At 35.9% G+C, this 24,999-nt stretch overlaps 1 protein-coding gene across 1 annotated transcript in view; it reads right to left on the bottom strand.

Moving 5' to 3' along the window:
• Nucleotides 1-24,999, bottom strand: part of DCC (DCC netrin 1 receptor) — a 948,035-nt gene that overhangs the window by 59,098 nt on the left and 863,938 nt on the right. The window contains exons 29-30 of the mRNA XM_028479946.1: nucleotides 14,894-15,049; nucleotides 6,267-6,479 (exon numbers count right to left, since the gene is read on the bottom strand). Coding sequence (XP_028335747.1) covers nucleotides 6,267-6,479; nucleotides 14,894-15,049 — 369 coding nt within the window. The remainder of the gene's footprint in view (nucleotides 1-6,266; nucleotides 6,480-14,893; nucleotides 15,050-24,999) is intronic.

Raw genomic sequence — 24,999 nt, 5'->3', positions numbered from 1 at the left:
GTTCCTATCTTGCTATAACTCCTTTCCTCTGTCTAGCCTACATAAAGGAATAAAACATTTACTCAGACACAAAGCTAAATAACTCAACCTCCCTGCTATAAAACGATTCTTTCTGAGCGATATTTAATAACTAGAATCATCCTAGAAGCCTGCTTGTAGGGAAAAAGTCAATCTAAGAATAACTACTCACAGCACAAAAAGCTACCTAAAATCCTTTACTTTTCTTCAGCCTTCTATTTCTCTGAATTCTTTAAACTTGGCCATTAACTCAATCGTTGACCTTGGGCAAGCTGCTTAACCTTTTTAGGCTTCAGTTTTGTCATTTATAAGTGAGGTACCAGTCACAAGGCTTACTCATAAAGTGTCCTCTAGAAATGGTTTCCCTCTCTTTGAGGCAGTTAGCAGAGATTTTTTCTATTTAAATACTGGAACACCATACTAAAGGAAATAGTATTTTATTAAAACATCAAGTAGGGTCCAGAGTCACAAGTATTGGTGATGCATAAAGCAAACTTGACTTAATTACATTTACCAAGGAATCATTTAGAATGACTAGACCAAATCAAATCAAATTTCATCTATTAAAAAAATGATCTGTTGGGAATGAGGACAAGACAATTTCAAGGGGGTACCTACCAAAAAAACAACCACAACAAAAAAACCTCAAACAAAAAACCAAAAACACACACAGAGAGAGCCTACGCATGAGATGAAATGTGAAGGAGGTGGTGTAATTTTCCACTCTGAAATTGATTGGTGGTACTGGCTCCAAAAACATCAAATCAACACATCTTTCCTACTTAACTGTGCCAGTGATTCATTTGATCTGACTGGCCTGAAAAGTGACCCTCTTGTTCCACCTGCCAAAGGATGTCTGACCTCTGCCTGTGACTCATTTCAGCAGAATGGAATACTCAGGTGGAATCCTGATGAACACCCCCAACAGTAGACTACAGGTGACTCAGGGAAAGGAATTCTATTAATGTATCATAGTAATTTATTGGCAGTTTTGTGTGATAGTATATTTACTGAATGAGGCCTGCCAAAAAGATCAGGTTATAGCAGGAACACATGATTTTCCAACCAGCCATAAAATATAAATCAAATGCCTTTTCTGTCCACTGTCAGCCACCTCCACGCACTCCTTGTCCTCAGTTCTCTGACAAATTGAAGCACATGCCACAATTTGTAGAAGGAAAATCAAACTCAATTTCGCAGTACAATGAAGTGAGTTCTGGTCTTGTCATGTCCACTGACATATCGATCCCTAGAAGATTGAAAAGATCAGGATGTTCTAGGTTTTCACTTTTATAAATAAAAACATGTAGAAATGCAATGTGTAAATGGAGGACAATATAGCACGTATGCAGCTTTACAAAGATCCAAGAACTCCAGGGGGCTAATGTTGTAAAACAGCGCTACGAAATAAAAGTCACTATTTAAGAGGTCACATTTTCTTTCCCTTTAGAATTACAGCCTCAGAAGGCATATGGCCTCCTAATCCAGGTTCATTTAAAGTGCAGCTGATCAGTTCACAGCTAAAAGGAATTTTCACTAGAGAACAAAAACAAAAAAACAGCCTATCTGGGCCCTTTGTAGAATTTATGTCAGATCTATAATGCCACAAACCCAACACTTTAATCAAACATTTTCTATTTAATCTGAAAGGGGACTGCACCAAATCACTTATATGTTCACATCTGTGATTTGCAAAGTGCAGTATGTGTAGCCTCCCTGATATGTGTAAAGACCACACAGAGATGAAGCATTAAGAAATGGAACCACTTTATCACGAGGTGATGATGAAATTGTAAGAAATACCATAAAACACCCTAGAGTCTAGTAAGCTAAATTTCTAACTGTGGAAGGAAAAAATAAATGAAGGAATGAATCTGTGTTTTCAGGTAGGTAGAATGTCACTCTTTATGACAACAAGATGATTTTCTAATTACCATTTACTAGAGAAATACTGCAAAATTCTCTGCAACTCCATGGAAGTCATTACTGCGTATTATGTGGTGCCCTATACCTCATATAAAACTGCTGCAAACATAGCTTCACATGCCTTTTTGGAAGGCACAAACTGAGGCACAGATCGATAATGTTGCCCAAGAAAAAGCACACACAGGAATTTGAGGAGGGAAGGAACTTCTTCACTGATCCTAATTTAAATGGTTTCAAACCAGAAGGAGCTTCTCGTTGGGCGTGATCTTTAAAAATTACAGTGATGCCTCACGTCACCATATTCTAAAGTAATTACTTGTGGTAAGTAAAGATAAATTCATTAGTAATTACACAGTCCTTTATTGTGAAACCCAGAGTAAAATTATTTGAGGTATTTTTTTAAGCCAACAAGAGAATGACTTTACTTCATCAATCAGTTTGACTACAGTAATGATTTTCTTAGAATTAAAATTTGTCGAAAGCTCTAAATATTTCATCTTTTAGACTAAGAAGCAAGTAGTTAATGTCACAGCTAATACATTTGTCAGTCTGCTAATTTTCTTTTTCTATTAGAATAGGTAAACATCAGCCCTTTCTTAAAAGCATACTATTTACCATGTGTCAGGAGCAATGCAGGGAGAACTTATTTGAAAATCATGAGGTAGGGCGTTATGAAATGAACAGGAACCACAGGGAGACAATAAGAGAAACAAAAAAGGGAAAGGCATTTAATATTTCCCAAGTGATGGTGGGGTGTGCTTCAGGTGAGTGGGGGAGGATGGTATTTACTGTGAAAAAAATAAAATCACCCCCTAAAATGCAAGCCAGAGATATTGGAAAATCTGAAAGAAAAGATAGTTTGTAAGAAATAGTTCCACTAAAAACAAAAACAACATTAAAACAAAAGAAGACTTATAAACGTGCAATGGAAATAAAAGAAAATGAGATCTTGTCCACATGACGTTAGAACAGAGAACGGTTCTTCAAATATGCTTATTATTTGAGAGAATAGATGTAGAGAGAGAGAAGAACAAACTCTCCTTTCCATCTTTTAAAGATATAATACACTCATTTACGCTACATTGTGCCAGATTTTGTTTAAGGCAGCTTCGGTTTTACTGTAACTAGAAGAAAACAATAACTAGTAAATAATAAAGGTAAGTGCTTTGTTCTGCCTATTATCAGATGTTCTTTCTAAAATGAGGATCATTGGGTCATTTTGGGGTCATTTTTTGTTATTATAGATCACTTGGAGCATGGGTTGATATCCAAACCTTGTGTCTCAAACCAAATATTACTGCCACAGCAAAATTTTCATTTAAAATGGACTTTTGAATATCATTTCCATCTTTTTTCTCTGTATTACATAGTTCCTCAAAAACAAGACCTTTACTTCCAAATAAAGAGAATAGTCAACAGTATAAAGTGCTATAGCACTGTAGTTTCTTGGTGTTATAAAATTGGTATTCTCAGTATAAAATAGTTAAACATCTCTAGAAGAAATGGACAAATTCACAGAAAGGTACAATCTCCAAAGACTGAACCAGGAAGAAATAGAAAATATGAACAGAGCAATTGCAAGTACTGTAATTGAATCAGTAATTTAAAAACTCTCAACAAGCAAAAGTCCAAGACCAGATGGCTTCACAAGTGAATTCTACCAAACATTTAGAGAAGAGTTCACACTTATCCTTCTGAGACTATTCCAAAAAAATTGCAGAGGAAGGAACACTTCCGAACTCACTCTATGAGGCCAGCATCACCCTGATACCAAAATCAGACAAAGATAACACACAAAAAAGAAAATTGCAGGCCAATATCACTGATGAATATAGATGCAAAAATCCTCAACAAAATACTAGCAAATTGAATCCAACAATACATTAAAAGGATCATACACCACGATCAAGTAGGATTTATCCCAGGGATGCAAGGATTTTTCATATCCACAAATCAATCAGCGTGATACAACACAGTAACAAACTGAAGAATAAAAACCGTACGATCATCTCAATAGGTGCAGAAAAAGCTTTTGACAAAATTCTCATCTTTCCTTATTAAAATGTGAGGGAAGAAGCCTTGTGAGAAAATGGTATTCCCCAACTCAGAATTATTTCAGATGTTTCACATTTTTTTCTTTTTATCAGTTTTAGAATGATTTAATTTAATAGGCTTTAAAAGATTATCTTTGTTTTTGTCATTAAATGAGTTAGACATAAACTAAGAGTTACAAATGAGTTCCTAAAAGTTCAGAACCCATGCTTTCTGCAGTTAAAGAAAGGTGGGAAAAGATGCACCACTCCCTAGCTGTGTAGACTTAAATATGCTACTTAAATGCTCTGTGTCACAATTTCCTTATCCATGACATGGGGTTAAGAAAGTAGCAACCTCACAAAGTTTTGAGGATCATATGCCATACTACAAGTCTTCAGAAGCATGCAGGTCACATAGCACATGTTCAGTAAAGGTTAGTTATTAGTAGTAGTTGCAATTAACCTGCCGTCTATCCAGAATATGTCTCCTCCAAGATCATTTCCCTTGGTTGGTATTTCAGTGGGAAACTGAGTGTAGCCAGAAATCACCAGGCAGCATGCTCTTGACACAGGAATTTCATGAAATAAATTTTCTTGCTTCAAATTGTCCCTGTTTCAACTAGCAAAGACCTCATAGCTTTGGGGCAATACCAAGTAGCAGATTCTCCACATCATGTGTATGTGGGATATACACGTGGGGAGTGGGAGAAGGGCTTGGACAATATAGACTTGCTTTAAATCCTAGTGTGGGCTTCTTTTGGGCTAGAAGAGCCATTTCCTGTGAAATGAAGTCATGACCTGCAGTGAGCCTATGTGTCAGAGAAGACCCCATCCTGCCCAGGCACAACACGCAGCGTGCATCTCAAGGGATGGAGTCCCACATCCCTCCTGTAGCCGAGCATCCATATGAGACACTACATGAATGGTGAGAACACCAGAGGTGATTCACACAAATCGATTAACATGATGCCAGGAACAAGATATAGTCTTAATGTTAATATAAATTTAAGATTCATAACTGCAGTCTTATTTTTCCTAGTTTAAGCAGTCACTGTGAGGTTTACGTACTAATGCAGTGACTAAAATCACTGTGGGTATGGATCTGAGTAACAGAAACTAACTCAAATGTCTTTGTACAGCGGCCGATTGGTCCATCCAGCTGCCTGTGTCTATTAAGGGGGCATCTCTATGTACTTGGAACCACTGAACATTACTAGCTTATTCCTAATTTTGGAAGTGACATACCATCACTTCCGCTGCATTCTTTGGTCACCAGACCAACCCTGGTGAAATGTGGCAGAGAACTCCTTATACCATCTACCTGAAGCCCCCATTCCCTTTTGCCTTAGAGAACCAACATCACCAAAGATTTGCCTTCATGTTTTCCTCGCAACCCTACACTTTAACCTAAGAATGATGTCAACATTCCAAATAATTTTGAGCACTATGTAGTTCTTTATGTATCTACTTAACTAGCTACTGGCCTATATTTCATCCTATCTATTTGTTCCTCCTCTCCTCCCCCTCTTCCTCCTCCTTCTCCTCCTTCTTCTTCTTCCTTTGTCCCTCTCTGTGCCCCCTTCATCTCCCTAACCCGTAACAGAAACGAAAAGGAGCTCTGGTTCAGCCTCACTGGATACCAGCTAAGGTAATAAAATGAACACTGCGCTGGGAATTAGGGACTCTGGTTCTCCTCTCTGCCATTTGACTTTCTTAGAAAGGAAACATAGAGATGTTACTTCCTATCTGTCTAAGTTGTGGTTTCTCTATTTCTAAAATTAGGAAGTTAGACGCTACACTGGTCTGATATGCCTTTCTGGCCTTGGAACTCTAAAATAAGAACCCCTGCAAGATGACTAATGAAAAGAACAAAGCAGAATTATGAGATTTACATGCATTTCTCTAAAAAGTGATTTTGCAGACTTCTGTACCTTTTACTCTAGTCTTGGAGTCTAGCTTTAAATCCTACAACTCATGTGGCAGACAGAAGAACTTTTCCAGTATCCTCTAGTGGGCATACCTATAGCACATATTAAAAGTACTGGACTGACATTCAGGATCAATGAACAACTTTCCAAAGGAACGAAAGGTGCCTACAACCAGCCAGTTGCTTATAAGGCAAATACTTAAAAGCTGCACCACAAACATCAGTGAAAGACACGAGCACACTGGGTATATAATCAACGTCAAAAAGATACATTACATCCAGGCCTTCTCGGAACCCTCATGTACTTACGTGGAGCCACCAGGGATAACAAAGCTTTTAAGTGTAAACAAATGGGCACTTACCTGACTGAGACAAAAGCGGTGTATAAGGGATTTTCGGTTCTATTGCACTCATCGGTGGAGGTAGCAAAGGGTTGGCAAAGCTGCGGAGTGGATGAGTTGGTCGAACACAGGCCGTGGGGATGGTTCTGCTGGGCGCCTCCTCACTGCTGGGATGCTCAGGCTGTGCTGGGGGCAACATGGGCGGCTGTTGGGTGGCTGCTCCTTCGCTCACTGCTGCAAGGGTGACAAAAAAAGCCATTCATAATCCACGACAAAGTGGGCTTTCCCTAAGTCACCCGAAGGGGCCCTGGAGCAGTTCAGAGAGTTATGCCAGGATCTGACTAATCCATTCTTCAGGTTGAGAACATTCCATCCCTCTACCCTCATATAGTTAAGATATATGATAACACTGCCCCTTTAAACAGTAGAAATAGACCCAGTAGGACAGGGCTCTATCTTCCAGGAAGAGTAGTAAAATATACACTGCCTGTCTTGCCTGAATTGTCTGGGCCCTGCACTCATAAGTGAAAAAGTGAGGAAAAAAGAGTTATTTCTCCTTTCATAAGTAGCAATGTCAGTGAAATTCAAGGTACCAAACCCGGCTACGGCTGCATTATTATCCACCAGCCAATATGCCAATTTTTTTAAACATGCCATGTCAACTGTCAGACAAATCAGAGTTACCGGGTGCTCAAGGCATTGCTAATAAAATGATATGAATAATAACCATTATCATTATCTTCCATAACAAAATAGAAGCACATCCAGCTAAGAAGTTATATGCGAGATGAATCTGCTGAAACAAGTTGCCTGAATGCAGAATTGCAATTTTTCCTCTTTCGTAGCAAACATTGTAATTTTCAGTCAGATTACTATGGTTGGAGAGGTTCCACACAGCCGTTTGTGACAGCCTTTGGCTATCTGGACAGTCTTGCACGTGGAAACACACCTTTTCTCCAGAGAACACAGTTTAGTTTGACTAAAATACTGTTTATCATGCTAAGGACGCTGTGATTTGACTTTATTCATTCATATTCAGAGTCAACAGATCCCAGGTAAATTGAAAATGAACAGAGCTGCATAGTAGGAATAAGTGTGGATGAAAGAAGAGTATTTCTGATGACTTATTTCTTAAAAAAGTGCTATTGGGTAAAGTGGAAAAAATACAGCGATAGAAGATAATCTCTCACTTTTGAAAGAGAATTTCTATGCAGGAAATATTTCAAGATAATTAGTTTGTGAGATAATTTTGAGACACCTCTCTGGGAGGCTCAGTGAGGTCAGCAAAGGGCAGAGGAGATAGAGAGAAAATCTGATAATGCTGAAGGGGGTGGAGATTAAAGATACAAAAGATCAAGATATCATATTAAAGATATGCAAAAGTGAAATGTGCCTGCAGAGGGTATTTGATATTAAAACTCATTTGTCTATATTCAGAAAGGGTTAGAGGTCCTCTGGGTCACTGAGTGGGCTTCAGGCTTACCCAATTCAAACATGGAGATTAGGAGATACAGGGCTGGCCCAGGACAGATGCAGCCACATAGCAAATGGAACCAGAAAATGGGCAAAGACTTGATTAAAGATTTCTTCAAATATGGAAAGTGTAATCCAGCAAACTGGATAGAACTCTGAGGGCAAAAGCAGTTTGAAGAGAAGTACCTTATCTCTAGGCTAGGAAGTCCTATCAAAGATGGAGAGGAGAAACACATGCAGGTACAATCTCAAGGTTAAAGTGCGGGGCTGCAAGGAAAACATTAAGGCAACTCTTTGGTGATGTTGGTTCTCTAAGGCAAAAGGGAATGGGGGCTTCAGGTAGGTGGTATAAGGAGCTAAACTGCTTTTAAGAATGTAAAGAGAAAGAGGAACATGTGTGTTCAATCAAGATGGTGTAATTAGGTGGTTGAGAGTATAGTTTTAGAAACAAAGAAAATTATGAAGGTTTTACTCTAGACTCATATTTAGTCCAAAAGAACAAATGACCAACGGTCAGTTGTCCAAATAAAAATACAGTATCTCTCAGATCTAGATCTGAGAGAAACAGCTTCAGGAACCTACAACGAGGTACTTCTTTATTACCAAAGGGCTGGTTTTTATTAAAGGGTCCATATCATCATATTAAGAATGCCTCTCCAAGAAAAGAAAGTTCACAATTTTCCTCAGAAATCTGCTGTAATTCTCTCTATTGAAGATGGACTGCAGTAAATCCATATCATATTTTGAAAACTGCTTTAGTTATTACAGAAATAATAATGTTTTGTGATGTCTTTCTTTTCTTCATTCCTTCCTTCATATTTTCTTTTTCTATTTCTTCTACATTTTTGAAATCAAAGAGATCTAAGTTAAAATATTACTGTGATCATAGGTTTAATAAAACTTACATGCAATTTTTTTAGTCTTCTAAAATTTAGTTACTTCAAAACCTCAGGCTTCACATGAATTCTGTTGACTTCAGTGAATTTTAGGGGGGGCACTCCCATTCTTCTTCTCTTCAGCATATTTGAAAATAAAAATGCTGTGAATGCCTAGTCCTCCATTCCCAAGTTTTCAGTTGGCCACCATGATTCCCACTGGGAACATCACAATGTGGTTCTGGACTTTGAGAGAAGTAATGGTGGCTTGATACCAATGGACCAGCTCTTTAGCAAAATCAATACTTAGTACCACATAGTGAAAAGGAACGTGCCTAATGCAATGTGCTAGGTGGAATGGGAGGGTCCAGCCTCAACACTGAATGGATCAGTAATGCATAAGGGACTGTTTTTGTTTTGTTCAAAACGTTAATTTTGCTTAATATCTAATACAATGGACAAGGTACAGGTTTTCCATAGACAATTCATAATGCTTATATTTTACATACAGCAAAAAAAAAAAAATGCCTTTTAGAAATGGCTGACATCTAAGGCAGTGAAAAAATTCTCAGACAAACACAACAGCAACTGCTCCACTGGAAAAGCTCTCATTTCAGATGAGTCCGTTTGGCCAGTTCAGGTGCCAGCTTCAGGACACCTAGGTGAAACAGATTTGCTCCGTGACATGACATTTAGCTGTACTAAGAGCTCTAAAAGCAAAGAAAACCTCCTTTCGCCCACGAAGTGCAGCTTCCCTGCAATTCCGACACTAAAGTGAGAATCAAATATGTACTGGCAAGGCACTCCTTTTCAAATGATGAAATAGTAGGAATTCATTGTACAAATAGCATACAATTACACAGCAGAGTCAAATCTCAAGGCACTTTATAATAATTAATGTCAACACATAAATAACTGCTATGGAATAACTGGCAAAAATATTGCAAAAATGGAAATGAGGAGTTTTCTTCCATCTAAAACTGCAATATTTGAAAGAAATACAGCACACTAATAACTCTAAGCAAAGACACTTCAAGACTCGAACATTTTTAGGAACCAAATTCACTCATTAATCTCAGAAGAACAACATCATGCAATAATCCTAAGTAACCCCAATTCCTCACAGTTTGGATTTTTTGTAAAAGACCCTAGAGAAAAATTCATGAACTCTACTGCGCTGATCTTATTTAGGGCAAGTTCCATTTGTTAATTGATTTCCAATTTGGCGGAGAGGCGGGGCAGAAAAATAACATGGATAAAGTTGACCAGCTTTCTCACTAAGACCATGCCGACACTGAAAACAATAGTGGAAATCATCTACTCTTCTCTAGGACCTGTTTCAAAGATGAGGAAATGGGGGCACTGATTTTACACTGATTTGTAGAAATGAGACCTCAAGATGATTATTTGAAGTTTTCAAAATATAGCACTTTTCCTTGTTCCCCAAAGGCCAGTTACTTTGCCTATTGAGGCTAAGAGCAGAACTGCAGTGCATTAGTAGGAAGAGGAAAGATTTGCCCATCATGACTGTATAAAGCTTTATCCATGGATCACCAAATATGTGTTATGCAAATGTACTTTATCCTATATCTTTTCTTTCTTATGGGAGGGGAGAAATTCAGCGTTATTTGTGTGTTCAGAAAGCAGCAGTCTTTGGGGGCAGAGTTTTAGTGATTCATCTCTCAAAGTCAAAGGTCTTTCTGATAACTTTTGAGGAAGGAGAGTTGCCCCATTTAACACAGTCAAATGCTTCTTTTCCTGTGTGTGCCTTTTGCTGTTTTTCGGGGTGACTAATAAGACATCTCCAGCCAGAGACATGAAATGTTTTCTGCTTGAGAGAGAACAGGGATGTTTAGTGTTCTCCAAGGCATTCAGAAACTGATACCGAATGACTGGAAGTTAACTGTTTCTGGCAGTGATTTAGAGAATATTTAGTTTCCTAGAAAAGAGGATGTGTTGTTTTTTTTCTTTTCTAAGCAAGCACTTGGAAACACATATTAGTTCCTCTACCTTTTGCATTTCACATACCTTTGGTCAAAAAATACTTGAAGAATGACTGAGTATATATTTTAAAAACATGTGAAATCTTGGCCAGGAGCAGAATGCCTATGCCTTTTGATTTTAGATGAGAGTCAAGAATTATTAAACAAAGAATTCTGTTAAGAATCTTTTATTTGCATAACTTTCTATAATAGTTACATTATCTATTTTATGTTTGTATTATATATTATGTAATAGTTACATAATTAAATTTATTTAATAATCCTTACTTTTAAATAAATTAACAAAATAAAAAATCTACTAAGGAGACTAAATTTTTCTCCCTTCCTTCCTCCCTCCCTCCCTTCCTTTTCTCTCTCTCTTTTTTTCTTTCTTTCTTTCTAATAGACCTTACTTTTTAGAGCAGTTTTTAGGTTCATAGCAAAATTGAGTGGAACATACAGAGATTTACCCTCTGACCCCAGATATGCACAGCCTCCCCACAATCAAAATTTTGTACCAGAGTGGTCCATGAGACTAATCACAGATATAAACAAATCTGTGGTCCTTAACCACAGATGAAAACAAATTTTATACTAGGTCATTTATTATTTGTTTTTTTTTTCCCACTGAAATTTAACTTTTGGAATCAAAGAGTAAATGGGATGCTGGATTTTCCGAAGGAGATGATGATTTTAAAAATGGAAAAGAATCTACAGGAACACCCATGAATAAAATAGTCAGGGCTTCCCTCGTGGCGCAGTGGTTGAGAGTCTGCCTGCCGATACAGGAGACACGGGTTCGTGCCCCGGTCCGGGAAGATCCCACATGCCGTGGAGCGGCTGGGCCCGTGAGCCATGGCCGCTGAGGCTGCGCGTCTGGAGCCTGTGCTCCGCAACGGGAGAGGCCACAACAGTGAGAGGCCCGCGTACCACAAAAAAAAAAAAAAAAAAAAGTTAATTGCTAGTTTTAAACAAAGTAGTGAACTCTGGCTGTCTCAGCCTTGCTGGAATGAACAGATAAAAGCCATTCTTACACTTCCTTTTAAAGTTAGAGAATATAAATGAAATCAAAAGAAAGCAGTAAACAACGAACCAATGAGAAGAAAACCAAACTAAAGCTATAAACCTCTCTTTTCTGTTGGGGACAGTTCATTTCAGAAGTTGAAGAAGGGACTTGTGGGTTCTGAATTCTTTGACTGGAATCATCGTCCTAGTTGTCTGGGGATTCGGAAATTTTGGGTTGTTGGACTTCTCACATCTTTTGTATTTAAATTCCTTCAGTATGGTTTGGGGGGCTTTTTTCTTCGAGTTTTTGCACACAACTCTATTCTCTAGACAAGATGTGCAGTGAGAAAAAGAAAAATAAATCTAATTCTCTCTTGGTAGATTCTTAATGCCTTTTAATTCTAACCTTGTTACATCTAGACAATTTATGATTTCTTAGAGCTGTCCCTGTTGAGTTGGAAAAAATATAGCTACCCCACAAATATATTTTATTGCTGTTCATCTTATCTATTACGAAATATCCTATCTCACAGGAGCTGCTGAGTCACCCGTTCGTAACATGGAGAAGAATGCCATAAAATCGATTTTAAAATGCTGTGCTTGAAGAAAAAAAAAAAGCCAAATGGCACAGGAAAAGTCACCAGGGTATATATAATAGCTTGAGAGTCTTTCTTCATTCCTACATTCCTTGAAACAAATGAAACACTACTCTCAGGATACAAAATCAATATACAAAAATCAGTTGCATTTTTATATGCTAACAGCAAACTATCAGAAAGGGAAATTAAGAAAACAATCTCATTTACAATAGCATCAAAAAGAACAACATATTTAGGAATAAATTTAACCAAGGAGGCGAAAGAGCTCTACACTGAACACTACAAGACTTTGATGAAAGAAATTGAACAAGCTACAAAAGATGGAAAGATAGACTGTGTTTATAGATTGGAAGAATTAATATTTGATGAAAGAAATTGATCAAGCTACAAAAGATGGAAAGATAGACTGTGTTCATGGATTGGAAGAATTAATACTGTTAAAATTACTACCCAAAGCCATCTATATATTCAATGCAATCCCTACTGTAATTCCAATGTCATTTTTACAGAAATAGAAAAAAAAATCCTAAAATTTGTATGAAATTCTGAAGAGCTGAAAGCAATCCTAAGGACAAAGCTGGAGGCATCATAGTTCCTGATTTCAAGCTATCACACAAAACTATAGTAATTAAAACAGTATAGTATTAGCATAAAACAGACACAGACCAATGGAACAGAATTGAGAGCCCAAATAAATCTCCACATATAAAAATCAACTAATGTTTAAGAAGGAATCCAATAATATATCATGAGGAAAGAATAGTCTCTTCAATAAATGGTGGTGGGAAAACTGGATAGTCACATGTGAAAGAATAAAACTGAACCCCTATCTGGTACCATCTGCAAAAATAGACTCAAAATGGATTAAAGACTTGAACATAAGACCGGGAACTGTAAAACTCCTGAAAGAAAACTTAGACATTGGTCTTGGCAATGATTTTTTTGATTGGACACCAAAAGCAAAGCTAACAAGAGCAAAAATAAGCAAGTGGAACTACATCAAATTAAACAGCTTCTACACAGAAAGAAAATGAAAAGGTAAGGGGAGAAAATTCTTAAAATTAAATATCTAATAAGTGGTTAATATACAAAATATATAAAGAACACATACAACTCAATAGCAAAAAGGCAATGTGATTAAAAAATGGGCAGAGGAACTGAATGGATATTATTCCAAAGAGGGAATATAAAAGACCAACAGATACATGAAAAGGTGCTGAACATCACTAATCATTAGGGAAATGCAAATCAAAACTACAATGAGATACCACCTCACATCTATTAGAATGGCTAAAATAAAAAAAACCAAGAGATAACAAGTCTTGGCAAGGATGTGGAGAAAGGAAAACACTTTTGCACTGTTAGTAGGAATATAAATGGGTGCAGCCACTATAGAAAACAGTATGGAAGTTCCTTAGGAAATTAAAAATTGAACAATCATATGATCCAGTCATCCCACTTCTGGGTGTAGCCAAAGGCAATCAGGATATCAAAGAGATATCTGCACTCCTGTGCTTTTTGCAGCATTATTCACAATAGCCAAAACAATGAAAAAGCTAAGTTTTGTCCAGGATGAATGGGTAAAGAAGATGTGAGATATCTATCTATCTATATTTATATTTATATCTATATCTATATCTACATCTCTATCTATCATCTATCTATCTATCTATCTATATTATTCAGCCATGAGAAAGAAGGACATCCAGCCATTTGCAACAACATGGATAGACCTCGAGGACATCACGCTGAATGAGATAAGTCAGACAGAGAAAGACATACATTATATAACATCACTTATACGTGGAATCTAAAAAAGCCAAACTCATAGAAATAGAAACTAGAATGATGTTCACCAGGGGCTGGGGGTTGAGAGAAGAAGGGAGATATTGGTCAGAGTACAAACTTCCACTTATAAGATGAATAAGTTCTGGGGATCTAATGTACAACATAGTGATTATAGTTAATGATACTGTATTATACACTTGAAAGTTGCTAAGAGAGTTGCTCTTAAATATTTTTATTACAAAAAGGAAATGCTTATTATGTGACATGATGGGGATGTTGGCTAAGGTTATGGTGGTAATCATTTTGCAATACATAAGTGTATCAAATCAACACTTAGTACACCTTAAATTTATACAATGTTAAATGTCAATTATATCTCATTAAAACTGGAAAAATACATATATAAAAACAGATGAAATACCACTCTGGGAATTTTTCATTTCCAGCAACTATTTCTTAAAGATGAAAATGTATTGCTGAACTGATTTAATAAAGAGAGCTTTCATACAGTTATTGGTTCATAAGGAAAATCAATGAGACATCTTTAGTTATAACTGACAGACACTTAAATAAGAATGTTGGAGGACAGTCACTTGCTTATTAACTTCCCAGTTAACAGAACAAATTAATTTCAAGCACCCATCACATCATGGTTTTACTGAAGCAGTTAATCTTTGTTTCCCCACGACTCCCCATACTGTCAGTGCAATGGACTATGGAAAGACTCCTAGAAAATCAGTCCAAAAGCATGTACATAGGGTCCAAAAAAAACAGACGATGCTGGAAAAGAAAATTCTAGTAGCCAGGTCATAAGTATATCAATCTTTCCAAAGGATAAGAACACCAAAATGCTACACACTTGACAAGACATCCTTGGTATTATTCATTTGTTCTTAGTAAAAGAAAGGAAGATGCAATACACTAACTTTTTCCGGCTCCGAAACCTCGGTCCACTGACAGTGTAGGGAACGGCACAGGCCGGAGGGTGAACTGCGGGTGGGGGTATGCACACGTGGGCGATGGAAGGATTCCTGGATACTGGGCACTTTCTAAGGTTGGTACAGGGATGGCACTCACGACAGCTGCAAAACAAAGATGTTATCGTTAGTATGTATAATTCTATGTATCCACCTAACAAGCAAAAAGGAAATGGCTACACTTTCACATCTTCAAATCCATGCACGTTCTTTACAGTACCATGTAGGTTCCTTTACTTACCTCTCTTTCCAGAAAGTCCCTTGCTTACCTCAGAAGAGACAACTCACTCTTTAAGAATCTTACCAGGGAGCATTACCCTGAGGTTTAAAACTTTTCTTGGTTTCAAACAAGGAAATGATTCATCAGCCATCATAAAGCCATCTTAAGGCTTCCTGGTTTTTATTTAGTTTAGTTTTTGTTTTAGTCTTTCTCCTAGGCAAGAATGATGACATTAGAAATACTGTGTTGTTCAGAAATGGAATATATTATATAGAGTGGGCTAAGAAAATGGGAATTTTCTATTAATTCTGTGAAAGACTGTAATGCTTTGGAGATCTATAGTCTGGAGAGAGAATAGCAACTTATAGTCTAAATAATCACACAAAAGATTTATATTTAAGTAGAAAGAAAATACTTTCAAACAGCCAAAATAGTAGTACAACTTAGTGACACATTAATTTAAATGCAACTGAATGTTTTCTGTGAATACCAACCATGTTTTAAGTTATATTGACTTAAACCCACAGATGATATCTTACACAATATTTTCTAGGTTTAGTGAGCATTGTTCCATTCCATTATTCAAATATCTGTTCAATTATATCATATTATGAAATATTTAAGTGTTGTCAATCTCCATCTTATAAAATGTTTAGTATTCCCTACCTCTTATTAACTAAAAATAAAAATAAAGCTAGCTACTGGAATGATCAATTTCAACAGTATAGTCCTGTGTATAAAATTAATGAAGTTATTTCTGTTATATACTTGATTTTTTATTTAATTATACCCTAATGTCAATTGCTGGAGTTCAGCATGCACAGCAGTGTACATTTACCAAAGGAAAATCTTTTTTTTTTTTAATCACATCCCTCTTACGAAAGTAATTTCATCATCAAGATACAGATTATCTTGCACTATTGTTAGTTAGAAACAGATTTTAAAAACATTTTAACTTAAAAATACAGATTAATTACATTAAATACATAATACTTTAAATTAAAAAGTGCTTCTAGTAAACTGGCTCTTAAAACTGCATTTGAGAATTTATTTTTCAGTTTATTTACAACACTTCTTAAAGTGCCTATTAACATGTTTAATTGAAAAACGAAGTTGGGTTTTTTTCAGATAAAAAGTTTTGACTGACTGGTTTGACAATGAAGACTAACTCTTTTTGAAGTGGGTTAAGTAATGGATGTTTTATCTGAATCGAATAAAAATACATATTAATCATTTAATGGGATAAAACATTTTTTCAAAAAATTATGTTAGTAAAGCTATAAGTGATATTTCAATGTTTCCAATCCTGTCTTAGTATATTGTATTACACAAAGTACCTCTAAGTAAAAGAAATCTGCATATGTATTTTATAATTACTTTGTAAGTCTTAGTAAAGCTTTTTACTGTTGTATCTCCTAGAAAATTAGAAAGTAAGTAACTTGAATGAGTAATAAATATCTTTGAAATTTAGGTAGTTTCTAAAACGTTTACTTCCAGAAAAATTGAAGGAAGACATTATCTAGTTGTTTACTGAAATACTATTAAAAGTAACTTTGTATGAGAGTTCACAGAATAATTCTGGCATGTAATTTGGAAGGAGTTTGAATCTTTGAATGATTGCTATAAAAATCTCATTGTTATTGCACTTGCTCATACTTAATGCAAACAAGGTTTCTCAATGTTTAGATCAATAAGAGAAAACATCGGAATAGAATTTATGCAGTAAGTAATGTTCATCCATGAATACATGCATTAGTTGCACAAAAAAAGCATCTTTCATGTCATTAAGTGATAGAATTCTAACACAATCTTATTTTATATACAATTGTGCAGAAATACTAATTGTAATGTTAACACACCGAGAAGAAAAATAATTAGCAGTTAAAAACCTGTGGTCACATAAGTTTATAATATAAATCTAACATCTCAGTTTATAAAAATATTATGTTTCAAAGAAATAAGATAGATGATAGACAAAAGATAATCATAAAAACAGATGACAATTGTGTATTATACTGTGGGGAAAGTGAATTGTAGGTACTAGTTCAAGGAAAAAATGAGTGATACAACTTTTCTCTGTAAAAGGGGAGCTTCCTCATGTATTTTGTAAATGGATGATGTGGGTATCAAATTGCTATGGTATTTTTATACTTTTGGCTTTATTTGAAAGAGGGGAATACCAGAAAAATTACATATTTCACAGATACTTAACTTATAATATTGTAAATGTTAAGTTAAAACTGTGTGTGGTGATACAAAGCTTTTCTAAATTATTTTTGGGAGGACTCGAATGAAAAACTGAGACTATGAAATGATATATAGCATCATAAATGAAGATGCTTTATAATCTATAAAATATTTTATAAAGAGTAAATTGTGGCTATACAAACATATGAACAGACTTTAGAAAAGGGAAAAGAAATAAAATGACAAGGAAACTTTTAAAAAGAATCAGAAACTCAAATCAGATACTAGCCAAAATAATTATAAATTCCCCAAAGGAAAAGGTTATAATTTTATAGTCTTTGTGTCTGTCAGAGTATGGTGCTGGAGACACTTCATATTTTTCAAGTGAGTTAATAAGAAAGATTTTCTAGAAATAATATTTAGAAATCTGTCATTTTAACCCATTGGAGACTTTTTACGTGGTTTGATGTATTATTTAGTCTCCTGATGTGTACAGTTACTATGTTACTATAGTAATAATAATGATAATAATAATAGATTTGAATACATTTGTAAATAAGAGTCATATAATAACATAAAGTCTGTATTCATATAACTCAAAATCTCAGTCTCTGAAGCAGTTAATTTAATGAATTCACACATCTTACTGATCAAAATGAGATCGCTGCATAGTCATTAAGGTTGACTGCCAAACTGCAAAGGCTTTCCTGTGTTGACAATTTTTAATCATAAATAAATGTGACAATGATAGTCTCCCTTAGATGCAGAAGGCATCCACTTGACAAACTGCGCACATTTCTAATCAATATTGTTATGTGAATTTAACCAATCTTTTAGAATACATTTAGGAAAAAAATGTCGTAAATATCTCCTGTTTCGAGATGAATAAATTTGAATAGAGAAACATAAAATAATTTGGCAAGCCACAGATTCTGTATAAGTTAGAAAGCTGAGAGAACCCAAGAGACTAAATTTATATTCCAGTTCCAAGTCTTTCATTACTGAAGAAAAGAAGTTTTACTTTTCATGAGTTTTGCATTTTGACTACTGACCTGGGTACAAAAGGCTTGCAGATAATAAAAGTTCTTTAAAAAATATAAATCGGTTGTATGTCTCTGCACCTCAGAAATTCTCACTCTTCTATACCCTGACATGAAATAGAATAGTCAGTATTCCAAAGCTTTGGTTTTGAAGTATTTTGATCCATGATTCATTTCTAAAACGGCACAGACATGTACCCTTACTTATAAAACTGTTGTTGTGAAACTAATCATTCGGAAATAAGTTGGATCCAACACTGTGCATTGAAGTGCATTTTGGTATTTCCCCTCTACATGTCAGTTTTGAGAGCCAGAAACACACGCATACACACACCCTCACACTACAATTCAAGGCATTCACTGCACTGCTCTGTTTATGTAAAACAGCTCAGAGAGCGATATCATCAAGCATTTTCAATAAATCTCTGCTTTGTGGCCAACTATGACTAGAAGTCTGTTCTGACACAGCTTGCTGACAATTGAATTTATATGTCATACTGACACACAAAGATTTTTCAAGTGGAAATTCCCTCACCAAATCAGTTAGTGCCCTGAACAGGGCATGTTGATATTCAAAAACTTTTACAACATTTTTAAAAATGTTAGCACTAAACGTGACTCATAGGAAATCTAAAGTAGAGATTTTATTTTTAAAGCTACAATTTTAAGAAATAAAGCTCTCTGTAGAGATTTCTCATCATGATACTTGACAGGTTTGAGAGATTTGTTGAGGAGGAGAGGTGGACAAACAGAAGAGTAAAGATAATATTTTGAAGTGCAAAGAGTTTAAGTCAAATGATTTCTCATTCTGCTTCTCTTTACCATCTCTTTATACTGGCAATGGCCGATATATACTCTGGACTATTTGGAAATGTAGTGTCCATAGCCCTTGATAAATATTCTAATTTCCTTCACATTTTCAGGTGTCCTTTAACAAGCAACTGTCACTGGATGGCCGCCACAAGTATCCACAACCTCCACCTTTAGGAAAATAGTGAACATTCACAATGACGTGTTCTGCAGTTATTCTTTTTTTTTTTTTTTTTTAATATTTTAACATCTTTATTAGAGTATAATTGCTTTACAATGGTGTGTCAGTATCTGCTCATAGTGGTAAAGAGCCCAAACACTGAGGTCAAACTGCCTGGGTTCACTATCCAGTTCTGCCACTTGGTAGTGAATAAATGTCACAGCCAGTATCTAAGATACCTCCCACTGATTCCCTCTTCATGTCTTCACATCCTTATTGGAGTTTCCTGCTACATTTCACCAGGGTTGGTCTGGTGACCAAAGAATGCAACGGAAGTGATGGTATGTCACTTCCAAAATTAGGTTAAATGAGATTTCTCTCTCTCTCTTTCCCTCTCTCTCTCTCAGATCATTCACTCTGGAGGAAGCCAGGAGTCATGTCTTGAGCCAGAACTGCCTGGCTAAATCACTCCTGTATTCTTGACCCTCAGAAGCTGTTGAAGAAAAAGAAATGGCTGTTTTATGTTGTTACATTTTGGGGGTAATTTGTTATGCAGCAGTGGATAACTATACATTCACTTGAGAGGGTATATATGCTCTCTGTTTCTTGGTTTTCTCATCTGTAAAGTGGAGATGATCATGGTACCAACTTTATGGTGTGGTTCTGAGGATTAAAGAGATTATCCACATGGAAGTGCAGCAGGGTGAGGGGTCAGGAGTCAGCACTGTGGAAATATGCGTTATTGATATTAATCTGCTGGGCTCCTATAGATCTGCCCCAAGACTGAGCTGAATACCATTCAATAGGAAGTATTGTTAAAACAACCTTCTTATATGTCTATGGCTTTGATTATGGTGATGGTTTCATGGGTGTATGCATATATCTAAACTTAGTAGATTTGTATAAATTAAATACGTACAGTGTTATATATATATAATATATATATAAGTTATATCTCAATAAAACTGTTTAAAAATAAGTAAAAGTTTAAAAAATATGACCACTTAAAATATAAGCCAAACTTTTCCAAAGATACTGACAATTATTGCCATTATAGTTCTACTGAAATGCTAATTAGTTCTATTAAAAAATACCATCTTACATTTGAAAGAGGAGTACAATACATTAAGTTAGAGGAAACTAAATAGTGTTTTTTAACTCAAATTTGAACCTGAGGGAAGTATGACACTGTAAGATTTATGAGATTAGAAAGAAAAGTTCTTTCTCTGGAGGAAGAAAATAACTGGAATTATGATTATAAGATCAAACCTGGTTCAAATTCTGGTTCTGTCATTTAGGAGCTAAGGGAAGGCCCTTAGTTTATCTAAATCTATCCAGCCAGCCCATTTTTCATGTGGTTTTCACACACTTTACAAGATGAGATACGATGTGGAGGTGACTGGACTAGTGACTGCCACAGGGCAGCTATGAAAACGTCCTAAGAGCAAATGTGAGCAGTGAACCTTAAGACCCTTACAGCCTCCTACAACCTTCGCTCACTTCTCAAATGAGATATGGCTATGAAGTCCAGAAATCTGAAATAGTTGTGAACATCTGAGAGTACATTTTGACACCAAGGACATCAGACAGATGAGACTGCAGGAAAAGGAGACTCTGATCTGGGGCTAGAGGACTCCTCTGAGATGAGCTTGAGGCATCACACAGCTTCCTTCTCTGCAGACCAGTGACTTTCCCAGGACACTGTGAGCCCATCTGCTTTAACCTTTTATAAGTTACCCCAGACCTCCCAAAAGACTTGACTCAGATGAGAAAGATCCTGGAAGAAAAGATAGTGCGTTTTGTTGTAGAACCCTCTAAGATGTTAGGAATTAAGGAAGAACTGGGTGACATAAATCTGAAAAAGTGAGGGATCTTCTAGTCCATCCATGTTGCTGCAAATGGCAATATTTCATTTTTTTATGGCTGACCTAGAGAATATTATACTTAGTGAAATATGTCAGACAGAAAAAGACAAATACTATAAGATATCACTTATATGTGGAATCTCAAAATAATACAAATGAATCTATATACAGGACAGAAACAGACTCAACAGACATAGAAAACAAACTTATAGTTACCGAAGGGGAAAGGGAGGGAGGGAGGGACAGATTAGGAGTGTAGGATTAACAGATACAAACTACTGAACATAAAGTATGTAAGCAACAAGGATTTACTGTATAACACAGAGAATCATATTCAATACCTTGTAATAACATATAATGGAAAATAATCTAAAAAAAACTGAATCACTTTGCTATACACTTGAAACTAACACACTATTGTAAATCAACTATACTTTAAAAAAAAAGCAAGGGATTTTTTATTTTTCATATTGCTCTAGGAAACCTTTCTAAAAGCTAGAGTACCTTTTGTACTCCATCATTCAAAATTCTTCCACCAACTCTCTGTCAGGTCCCTTCTGGATTATTACTATATCTCTGATAATCAAGCTATTTTTTTGCCTTGTAAAATCCTCCCTAAAAACACAATTCTGTATTCCTCTTATGTACCATCTTGAACTTAAAGGCCATGTTTTGACCATGTCTGCACAATCTTACTGACCTGCTGATTTGGATAATCCAGTGGAATTACTAATCAACAAACTTTATATAAAAGATCATTTGCTTGTAGAACTATCAAGAAACAACCTCTGTGCTTTCAACCCATATTTAGTAACAACTGTTATACAAAGTCATTTACACAGCACTGTGGGAATTACAGGGATACATAAAAAATAGTCCTTCTGCAGAAATTCATAATACTACAGAAGGAATGAAATATAGCGTTCAAGACTCAAAGAATAAAAACTGATCTTAATAAAGTTATCAAATATTGGTTGGAAACATATATTAGGTAATGATATCATTTCTAATGCAAATTTAAATGAGCTCTGAACCCTGCCACAGCTCCCACAGTTCTGAAGAGCTGAAAATTTGTATGCACTTGTGTTTATGGTACTAAAAGAATTGTTTGCACTTATTACTCTTAAGGAAGCATTCTTGGTCAGATGCGGGAATCCACAAGGTGAAGGAATAAATGTTCCAGAAGCCCATTGAGCTGGGACCAGTCTTAAGATACTGGCTTCTTACACCATGTACGTAAGGTGTCAGACAAAGATTCTGATTTGAAATCAAATATTTCAGAGGTTAGGAAACTGGCCTTTCATAGGCCCGTCCCTCCCAGTGTCCATCTGTGCACAAGAGAACCTCTGGTAATACAGCACCTCAAGCTACGAGAATTCCAGTTTTTAAAATCTTGCTTTTTCTCATGCGGCTTTATTTTACTTTTCAATAGCTTCTTTGTTTGAGTTTGAGTTCTGCAGTCAAGTGATTAAAGCAGATAGTGGGAATGGGAAAAAAAAGAGTTGACTCTCATAGTGAATGTTCTAGAAAGCCCCCAAACCAGTAGGCATAGCAGCATCAAAGCTATCCCCAAAGCAAAACTGTATGCTTTTCTTTGCCTCAGTCTTTTTAATAGCCTCTAGTTTAACTTTTCGAGATTTCTTTTTTTTAAAGGCGAATTTTACATTTTTCCCTCAAATATTTACTAGGCAAGAAAAAACTGGAAAAAAAAATGGAATTCAAGAGGCTTTTACTCAGCAAAACTCTCATACAGTAAATTATTAAAATTGTACAACTGATGTGATCTTACAGGGTATCCGCTTCTGTCTACATATTTCCTAGTTCCGATTCCTCACCTCTTCTGCAGTTTACAGAAGAAGAAAATACCGGTTGAAAATGGAAAGGGAATCTTTCCAAGGCCAAACAAATAGTTAGGTTCCATCGAGTAATAAAATACTGAAACTGTAAGAAAATCTTCATGTCTCCAGAAATTGCTCTCAGCAAAGAAGTTGCTCACCCAAGGTTACACCTTACTTCCTAGGAGCAGCCTGCATCAAAGACTATAGAACAGCCCCTCCCCTCCCACCTCATTTGGGACAAGACAGAGGACAATTCCAGCACTACAGCAACCTACAGGGTCAGCTGAAGCCTCCATCAAACTGCATCGTCAGTTCAATATCTCCCTCCCAGTAATCCTGCATCCTTTACCCTCACAGGTGTTATTCCTGAGGCACTTGCTAATACATCTCGTTTTCCAATCTCTATTCAGTCTGATTCCTGGAAACCCAGCATACGATTCTTACTTATCCTTGAAAAATTAAGGAAAGTTATACCTGATGCTTCTGATTTCTTGTAATTAATTTCATTTTTAGTAAGAAAAACATTTAAAATAATTCTTTGGCCATTGTAACAATACTCACTTTTTGCTACCATTTTGTAGGAAACAACACTCGACTGGGGAAATCAGAATATCCGGGGTCTTTTCCTGCCTATATTATCAGCTGGTATGCGTCTCATGGGCATCAGCTTACTTAGCTGTCAAGTGTGTTCAGGGATAAGAAGTAGCATATGCCACATAATGTTTTCAACCATGAAGTATATTCTTAGATACAGATTTTGTACTTCAGTGAAATTAAATACCATTTCCTGTGGGTTTTAAGAACTAAAAAACACTTCAGGTAGTTTACATTTTATCTGGTAATTACCATTTTATAGAACATGGTACTATAGATATAGCTAGTGGGAAGCAGCTGCATAGCACAGGGAGATCAGCTCGGTGTTTTGTGACCACCTAGAGGGGTGGGATAGGGAGGGTGGGAGGGAGGGAGACGCAAGAGGGAGGTGATATGGGAACATATGTATATGTATAGCTGATTCACTTTGTTATAAAGCAGAAACTAACACACAACTGTAAAGCAATTATACTCCAATAAAGATGTTAAAAAAAATGAATATAAATAATATAAGGCATCTTTATCTTTAGAAAAGCAGTATACCATAGAGGCTCAGAGGTTGCCCAGGTGTGTCCTGGAGTAAGTTTCTTAAACTGCTTGAGTCTCTGTTTCCCATCTGTAAAATCAGGATAATCTCACCACGTAAGAATATTGTGAAGATTAAATGAAATAATAATTAGCAAGGTAGTTAGCAAGTGAATAATATTTAGAAGTTCTCAATGCTTGTTAGATTTCATTTCATTCCTCTTTCTTTCTAATCACATTATTTCCTTTCTTGTCTAATGAAAACAACTTTAACTGCCCTTAGTATACCAGAAATTTTATTTTATTCTATCTATAACTGCTAAAAAAAGAGCCCTAAAACACTGATGTGTTATAAACACAAGGCATTCTTTTTTTTTCCACACACACACACTGTATTTTATTTTTACAAGAGATAAATAGACTGACACCAAGCACTGTAAATGGATGACCACAACAAAAGCAACAATGATTGCAATTACCAAACACAATGCACACTCATACTATGTCATAATATTGACATTCAGTCCAGTAATCCTCCACTGTAACAGCTCCTTTACTTTGCAGTGAAAATTGATTTGTATACACAAGGCATTCTTATAATACATTTATTTATTCATCCAGTCATTCATTTGACAGATATTTATTTATTTATTTAACTGTTTTTTTTTTTTTTTTTTTTTACTATTTATTTATGTATTTGGCTGTGCTGGGTCTTAGCTACAGCATTCAGGATCTAGTTCCCTGGATCAAACATGGGCCCCCTGCACTAGGAGCGTGGAGTCTTAGCCTGTGGACCACCAGGGAAGTCCTGACAGA

This window comes from Physeter macrocephalus, chromosome 19, assembly GCF_002837175.3.
Source record: "Physeter macrocephalus isolate SW-GA chromosome 19, ASM283717v5, whole genome shotgun sequence".
NCBI classification, from domain to species: Eukaryota; Metazoa; Chordata; class Mammalia; order Artiodactyla; family Physeteridae; genus Physeter; species Physeter macrocephalus.
The sequence above is the reverse complement of the archived record's forward strand: the minus strand, read 5'-3'. Positions and strand labels throughout refer to the sequence as shown.